The 8422-nt window shown below is 46.5% G+C and overlaps 2 protein-coding genes across 2 annotated transcripts in view; one reads left to right on the forward strand and one right to left on the reverse strand.

Annotated features, from left to right (window-relative positions):
- Positions 1 to 2144, reverse strand: part of lcp1 (lymphocyte cytosolic protein 1 (L-plastin)) — a 9167-nt gene extending 7023 nt beyond the window's left edge. Inside the window, exon 1 of the mRNA XM_015965805.3 lies at positions 2018 to 2144. The gene's annotated coding sequence lies outside the window, so the exon portion shown is untranslated. The remainder of the gene's footprint in view (positions 1 to 2017) is intronic.
- Positions 2145 to 4941: 2797 nt separating this feature from the next.
- On the forward strand, positions 4942 to 8128 carry LOC107389590 (GDP-Man:Man(3)GlcNAc(2)-PP-Dol alpha-1,2-mannosyltransferase). Its single transcript, XM_015965804.3, has 6 exons — positions 4942 to 5081; positions 5268 to 5489; positions 5696 to 5898; positions 6014 to 6182; positions 6308 to 6933; positions 7179 to 8128. The coding sequence occupies exons 1-6, from the start codon at positions 5026 to 5028 to the stop codon at positions 7460 to 7462; spliced, it is 1560 nt and encodes a 519-aa protein (XP_015821290.1). The 5' UTR covers positions 4942 to 5025; the 3' UTR covers positions 7463 to 8128.
- The last annotated feature ends 294 nt before the right edge of the window (positions 8129 to 8422 follow it).

The following is an 8422-nucleotide window of genomic DNA, read 5'->3' on the forward strand; positions in this document are numbered from 1 at the left end:
CCATCACTTATTCATATCTGGTGTAGCTGTTTTGTCTGTGAAGCGTGTTTTATTTTTGTTTTCTATCTGCTCGTTGATCATCCTGAGGACCACGGAGAAGAACCCAGCGAGTTCCGCTCAGGCCGACGGTTCAGTTCTTCTCTACAGAAGGAAAAGCAGCAGATGAGGAGGAGAGAGGTCATACGAGACAGGACGATTCAGAGGGAACGGCTCGTCCTTTTTTGTCTTGTTCAAAGACACGACACCACGAACGTGTTGCTTCCTAATGTAAATGCCAGTGACTGAATTTCCTGTGTGAGCAGAGCCGCACACAAGGACACCAAATAAACCACTTATTATATACGTTTCTATTTCTGGTGTTTGTTTCACTGTAAACAGACAGAAATCTGCCTCTGATGAACTAAAACGACCCATTAGAAGTTTCAGAGCCATAAAACGTGACGTGCTTCAGCACATCCTGCTTGATTTAGTACATTTATGATGTTTTTGGGTAGAAAAACAACAACGTGAGGAATTATGATGAAATCGGCCAGATTTCAGCGTATTAAGAGGAAGTGTTGCAACAACCTCTCTAAAACGTTCCCTATCATCAACAAATATGTCTTTAATATTTCAGCTTTCAGTTTTTCTGGTGTACAAAAGGCCTGTTTGAGTAGTGAAGGAGCTGCGGAGAAGTAAAAGAAGCGTTTCTCGGCCCTGAAACCAGCCGGGTGTGACCGGCAGCAGCAACTCGCTGCTGAAGGTGTGAAACACACACTCCAACGCTGACAGGCTCTGGTTTAGCTGGAAACTAAAATGCTCAGTTGTGTCTGCCTCCGGAGGAGGAACGTGTCTTCTGAAGGTTGTAGGAGACATTCATCCTGCTGGCAGGAAGAGATAAGTTGTTTTTGTAGCAAAGCAGAAGAAGCGAAACCTGAACCAGCTCATCTGGACACTTTCGGCCTCCGCCTGTCATCAGTCAGAAATCTGTGTGAGCTGTTCCTGATCTCCTCTGCTCTGGACGGCTCCTCCGTCACGTCCAGCCAGTATCGGGTCATGTACCTTTACTCGTTTCTGGTGAGTAACTTTATTCTCTAAGAACATCTCTCACGTCTCAGAACTCTGATTTAAAAGTTTGTTCATGCATAAACTAAAATTCCCCACCCAAAAAAAGGATGCTTCCCGTTTCCATGGTAACGGCTTATGAGAAGGATCTGGGTCAGAATAGATGCTTCACATTGAGTCTGAATGTGAGCTGTCAGGAACCACTGAAGTTCAACCGAGCACGTGGTGCAGGAGCGCTCCCGAAGCTCTCTGTCTCTCGTGCACGTGTTCGGCCACATCAGCGTGTCGCACACGCGTTTCACCATCATCAGCCACCTGCACAGCAGCAGTCCTCCTCTCCACTTCGGGTTCTGAGCTGATGTTGCCTCACAGGGCTTGTTTCAGTTGAAGTGAAGCTAACCACAAACTTCCTTTTTAGCTCGCTGCACAGGTTCAACTTCTTGTTCCACTTTTGTAGGCCTCGCTCCACCCAGCAGCGCTCCTATGGTTTGGTTTTCTACACGTCGGGTTTTAAGTCAGGGGTGGGGAACCCTGGTCCATCGAGGGCCACTGTTTCAACCCTACATCATCACACCTGATGTCAATCAGCAGGTGATGAACAGGCAGAGCTGCAGAACAGGTGAATCAACCACTGAATCAGAAGTGTTGGAGCAAAGACGTGCAGGAGACCGGCCCTCGAGGACCAGGGTTCCCCACGCCTGATGTAAGTCCATGCACACGGTTCTACCGGTTAATCCGGTGCTACAGCAGGACAGGATTGTGCAGAGGAAAACAAAAACTCAACTGCAGTGAAGGAAGTGTTTAAGAAGTCACCCGTCCATTCACGTCTCCATTAATCAAAAACACAAGGAGTTACACTAGACAGCTATTTTCAGCCCGTCTTGCCGTGTTTTCGGAAGAACGGATGAAAATCCTTCTCCTTAAGTAGAGATGTGGAGTGGATGTGAAGGCACCTGCTCTCATCCCGGTTTACCTGAGATGTGAGGAGGCAGCGGATGATTCCTGGAGTGGAGGGTAACCGTCTGTCCGTCTCTTCTCCTCAGCTGGTCCGTCTAACCGTGCTGCTCAGCGCCTGACAGGCAGTGCTCTGACGCAGGGTGACAGCACGTCTATTGAGATCTATGAGGAAGGAAGTGACACGCAACGCTTCAGAAACAGGAATCAAAGTTGTTTTGTCTTTATATGGAAATGCATGGCGGCTGCAAGTGAAGGTGACCTCCCGCGCCCGCTTTGTGGGGATGTGGTGAGGCGTCTTAGAAACCAATGGGATGGTAGCGGGACAGGGAAACGGTTCACACCAACACGAGGCCGTAATTACCAGGAAACCAGAAGATGCGGAGAGCTCATCTGCAAAGCAAATCAAAACCATTTAGAAATGAAAATTAGAATAAAAGGTGCTTTTTTGCAACATTTATAAAAACGTTTCTGTTATCTGGTTTTGCAAATGAACTCTTCACATGTTTGCTTAGAAGATGATTTCAGTACAGAGTCAGATTTCTAAACCACCACACAGGGATGATGGGTGAGGTTATAAATAATCATTTAATTCAGGTCTGAAACTCACTCACTCACCTTCATTAACCCCTTCATCTTCAGTAGGGTCAGTGGGAGCTGGTGTCTGTCTCCAGCAGTAATCAGAGGACAGGCAGGGGACACACCAATCAATCAATCAATCAATCAATCATTCAAAATTTATTTATGAAGCGCTTTTCATACAAATGCAGCTCGAAGCGCTTTACAATATTAAAAACATCCGGACAGCAGTCGGTTTCCCACCCCTCCCACACAGATTAACATTAGAGATCCCCTTTGTTTCTCCCTCCTCCCACCCTCAATCCCGGAGAAGTATGAAAGCTAAACGCTTCCGTCAATCCGTGTGTGTCTGTCGCTTGCGGAGCTGACGGAGAAGCATGAACCAGGCTTAAGATAACAAGTTAAGAAACAAATTAAACATAAACAGCTGATAAATAAAAAGCTAAATAAAACACAGTGATAAAAGATGACCAAGTAGAAAACATATAAATAAATTTATAAAATATTGTACAACAAAGTATTAAGACTGGTTAAAACTAATAATTATTGCAAATTAAAATAAATTTGTAGGAAAATATGTGTTATTTAATTAAAAAGAGTAAGTAATAAAATACTGATAAAATATATAAAAGATGGTAAAAACAGGCTAAAATAGATCAAAATCACTTAAAAGCTATACTAAAAAGGTGAGCCTTGAGCCTGGCCTTAAAAACAAGAACACTCTCTGTCCATCACAAAGTAAAAGGCACGTGGAGTTTATCAGAAATATGAGAATAAACAGAAAAGCAGTTTTTAAGAACTTTAGTTAAATTTGAAATGACCAAATGAGAACAAAAGAAGGCTAACAAACAGGAAGATGGTTAAAAATATTTCCACCTGCTTTTTGAGATAGTTTCAAAGTCTCATTGTTTTATCACAAAATAAATATAGAGCAAAGTTAAAACCAGGAAGTAGAATATAAAAAGAGCTGGGTTCCCTTCAGGACCCTGAACCTGGATCCCCTTTCTGATGATGTTTCATTAATCTTCATGTACTATGACAATACACAGTAGAACAGCATAGGTGCATGTTTATCCTTGGATACTTAGATTTTCCCTCCTTTCCTTTTAAGACATCTGGAATAATGGTAAAAATCTTACCTTGCATGGGTAGACCTTAACGAGGTTCCAGGTAGAGCTGCAACTGCAGCCAGGAGAAGAAATGGAAGACCAAACATCTTCTGAGCAGCATTTTACAGAAACAGGCTGTTTCACCACACCTCTTATCAGTTTGGAGCATGATGAACTCAGTAATAAGTACCTCCAACTTTATGGTTGATCCTTTCAAACATTTGTTTTTTTAATGCTTGCATCTCAATGAGGTGAGTGGGAACATTTCTCCTAGTGGGGGAGACGGCCGCACGAAGGGCGTCTTCTGTCTTCAACTGTTGTTTATTTTTAATAAAATGTTTTCCACCTTTCAGTGTCCCAGGTTTGGTGTTCTCGTACAAAGTCCAAACAGTCTGATCTGTGTCGTTTGTGTGGTTTTTAAGCCCTGCAGTCTCAGAGGCCGTCTGATGGTTATGGGGCTTAAGTTGGGTCGAGGATCGTCCAGGGTCTTGATGGAGGACAGCCTATTGGATACTCTGGCTCAGTGTTGTTGACATTTCTTTGGGTCTTCCACTCAACTGTTTGTTCCATAGCCCTCAGGACCATTTAAGAAACTGTAAACGACTGTCTTCCTGCCCAGCAGCAAAGGTGAACAGAGACCCTGCTTCTGCAGCTCAGCAACCTGACAGAGGTAAAAAAGGGTTTCTTTGTCTTTGCCATCAGAACGTCATGGCAGTGTGACTACCCGACACAAAACTACGATGAATCTGCATTTTTGCACAAATTTGGCCTTTTGAGTCTTAAACCTTTAACAGCTGTAAAACAGCTTGTTTCAGTTAAAGCCTCATTTTAAATAAACTGCTCAGAAAAGGAATAGTCTCGCTCCCACTTCTAGTTTCATGAAGCTCCGCTTGGAACCTTAAGATCCAACAATGTAAAATATGATTTTGGGGCATTTTCAAGTGGTCTTAAACTTTTGATCAGGACTTTGGTTTCAGCACAGATGCTATGTGTCCGCCAGCAGGCGCGCGCGCACACACACGCGCGCGCGCCTATAATGTCATCTAGATCAATGTGTTTTTATTTTTATTTCTTTTTTCCTTCTTGTATCAATAAAACACTAACATGGTGATCCTCTGGTCGGTTCTTTTGTACCGGATGACTTGCTGAACCTTCATCATGCCGTATTGTCATATTTTCTATTAATAAATAACAGCAACAAAAAAAAAACTCAACTTTAGCTTCACGCACTAGATAATAAAGGGTGAAGTCACATGCTGATTGCGTGTTAGTAAATAAAGGCTGAGCCAATCAGAGAGCGGCTAACAGGTCAGCTGACACGTTGTGACACGTTGTGAAAATGGCAGGACACGAACACCAGCACCACTTCTCTCTGTGCTTCTGTGACGTAATGAGGTAAATCTCCCGCTGGTGTGCTACCCTAACCCTAACGCTGCGTGTGAACGAGGTTCTGACCGGAACTAACCTCAGTGGAGTTTAGCCGAAGTGGACGGGCTGTGCTAACTTTAGCTAACTAGCAGCTAGCTGATAGAACTGGTTTTGCTGCCACTTTCGTGCTCAGACCTGTTTCCCTTTCCGCAGGTTGTTGTGGTCGCTGGTGATGCCCTGCATCTACCTCAGCCTGCTGCTGACTCTGGTTCTGCTCCTGCTTCCCCTGGGGCTCCGCTTGTGGCTGCAGAGCCGCCGTAAGTCCCGCCAGCCCCCGGGGGCTGGCCCGTTGGTGGCCTTCTTCCATCCGTACTGTAACGCAGGAGGAGGTGGCGAGCGGGTCCTCTGGTGCTCCCTCAGGGCCCTCATGAATCGGTAGGGTTGTGTAAGAATGTTTTGGTCGCAACGGTGGCTTGTTTTGAAAGTGAGCCAACAGTGTAAAGTCCCAGTGACCTGTCAGTGTGACCCCCCAGGCTCTATGTCAACACATCTGCTTCGGCAGCGTTGCACCAGAACATCTGGCTCTGCTAAGAGGCCTCAGAGACATGAAACAGTTGAACTAAAATCCCTCCTTGTTCCAGATACCCCAACATGTCCTTCGTGGTCTACACGGGGGACAAGGGAGTGACAGGTGAGCAGATTCTGGAGGGAGCACGGCAACGCTTCAACATCACCCTGCCTCGACCCGTCTCCTTCATCTTCCTGCAGCACCGTGTGCTGGTGGAGGCCAGCTCTTACCCTCACTTCACCCTGCTGGGCCAGAGCCTCGGCTCCATGTTCCTTGGTAAGACCGCCCTGCAGGAACCTCATCATTCCAATAAATCCAGAGTTACTACGGAATAAAAATAATCTGAACAGTCTACTGAGTGGTGGTTAGTGCTGGTGTGTGTTTGTTTTAGGGTGGGAAGCACTCACATCCTGTGTGCCTGACCTGTACGTGGACTCCATGGGCTACGCCTTCACACTTCCACTCTTCCGCTACCTGGGAGGCTGTAAGGTGGCTAGTTACGTTCACTATCCCACCGTCAGCACCGACATGCTGTCTGTGGTCAGAGAGAGGAACCCCAGGTAACACACACACACACACACACACACACAGTGGGTCTAGCTGTATTCAGACACAGATTAGAAAAGACTGAGGTGTGTGTGTTCCTGGGTCATACTAACCTTTAGTTTTTCTTCTCTGATTTCAGATTCAATAATGCAGATTTCATCTCTAGAAATCCCCTCCTGAGTGCTCTGAAGGTGGTGTACTACTGCTGTTTTGCTCTCCTGTATGGCTTGGCTGGCTCCTGCAGTGATGTCATCATGGTCAACTCCACCTGGACCCTTGGACATATCCTGGCCCTGTGGCGCTCACCGAGCCACACCAGCATCGTCTACCCGCCCTGCGATGTTCGGGCTTTCCTGGACGCCCCGTTGGAGGAGGACGACGATGTGGATGAAGGGTGGGAGGAGCTAGGACAAGAGCTGTCAAATGAAGGAGGTGGAGGAGACAGGAAGTGCCACTCTATTGTGTCTGTGGGCCAGTTCAGGCCAGAGAAAGACCATCAACTTCAGATCAGAGCTTTTCGCAAACTCCTGGACAGGAAAGGAGAAGGTCCCGGGGGGAGGGAGTCACTGCGGCTGGTGCTGATAGGTGGCTGTAGGAACCAGGAAGACGAGGAGAGAGTCCTGATGCTCCGGGGGCTGTGCGAGGAGCTGGGTGTCTCTGACTGTGTCGACTTCAAACTCAACGTCTCGTTCGAGGAGCTGAAGAGGGAACTGGTGAACGCTTCCATCGGGCTGCACACCATGTGGAACGAACACTTTGGTATAGGTGAGGAGAAAGCTGGTGATGTCATCAGTGGCTGTGTTTACACATGCACATCGTTAGTGCCTCACTTATTTCACATATAAGCATTAAATCACAGAGAATAAAAGTAGAGATGAATCTACTGAAGACAGCACGTTGGAGCTGAAGCCTCATCACAGTCGACATAAAACCAGAGCGTTTACCTCTGCATGCTCACCTGTTGGCTGCCTGGTGTGATGACTCAGCTTTCCTCTCATGTCTTTCTCCAGGTGTGGTGGAGTGCATGGCTGCAGGCACCGTTGTCCTCGCCCACAAGTCAGGAGGTCCCAAGCTGGACATTGTGGTGCCGTATGAAGGCAAGCAGACAGGCTTCCTGGCAGACGGCGAGGACAGCTATGCTGCTGCCATGGAAACCATCCTGGCGCTGGCGCCGTCCGCTAGACTGGAGATGAGACGTGCTGCCCGTGAATCTGTCAGGCGATTCTCTGACCAGGAGTTTGAGGTGTGTTTCCTGTCTGCCATGGAGTCTCTCATGAGTAAAGTGGTGCAGTGAAGAACAGAGAAGACTCGGCGTCCTCCCGGAGCTTATGAGAGACATGCCACAGCTGGATTTGTTAGGTGGAGCCCAGGTGAGGAAGGAGGATCTGACTTTTGGTCCAGGGCTGGGTGACAGACTGTTTTCTTTTCCTCCACATTTTTAAAATGGCTAGCTAACAGTAGCAAGGCTCAGCACTCTCAGAAACAGCTAAACGATTAAAACGAATCATGAAGAACACTTGACGACTAATGCGACCGAACGAGTGTAGCACGTGCGTGAAGCCAGTGACAGCTGAGTGTGTGAGCTGGCTGATGGCATGTATACGTGGCACCGTGCTCAGTGTGCTGAGTTTTAGTAAACAGAAACATGTTTAAGCTGAATTTTAGCCGAGTCAAACAATTCTACCGGTTCCAGCTGAATGCTTGGTCACAACTCGGTGAGTTTAAGTGTGTTTGGTCCAGAAACCAGGAGGTTTGAAGGGTCAAAGCATTTGATGCATTCAGCACCAACCAGTTCACCTGCATAGGTAGCATCATCTCCTGTTTCTGCAGACAGCTTATTTATCCGTTCTCACCTTGCTGGTTTGATTCAGATCAAAAGATAATGTTAGCGATCCAGTCCAGTCTTGTTCTAAGCTGCAGAACCTACCCGTGTCGGTTCTGGTTGCATTCCTGTCTCCAGGGTCAAAGTTATTGAAGTTGAGTCGGTGCTGACAAGATTTTTATTATATTTGCTTATTTTGCAGTGATGTCACTTTATTCACATTTTCCTGAACAGGAATAAGGATAATGCAGTCATTCTGTTGTTGGATGAATTTGATAAATGAAGGGTTCTGATGCTTTATACGTTCACTGGAGTTGCACTTAAAGCTACAGTTTGTGTTAAACTGAGGGCCAAATCATTTCAGCGTCTGTTTTCCTGAATTTCTGCTCTTGCATGATTAACGCAGACGTTCTGTAACTTTTTAAAGAGGCG

This window comes from Nothobranchius furzeri, chromosome 14, assembly GCF_043380555.1.
Source record: "Nothobranchius furzeri strain GRZ-AD chromosome 14, NfurGRZ-RIMD1, whole genome shotgun sequence".
NCBI classification, from domain to species: Eukaryota; Metazoa; Chordata; class Actinopteri; order Cyprinodontiformes; family Nothobranchiidae; genus Nothobranchius; species Nothobranchius furzeri.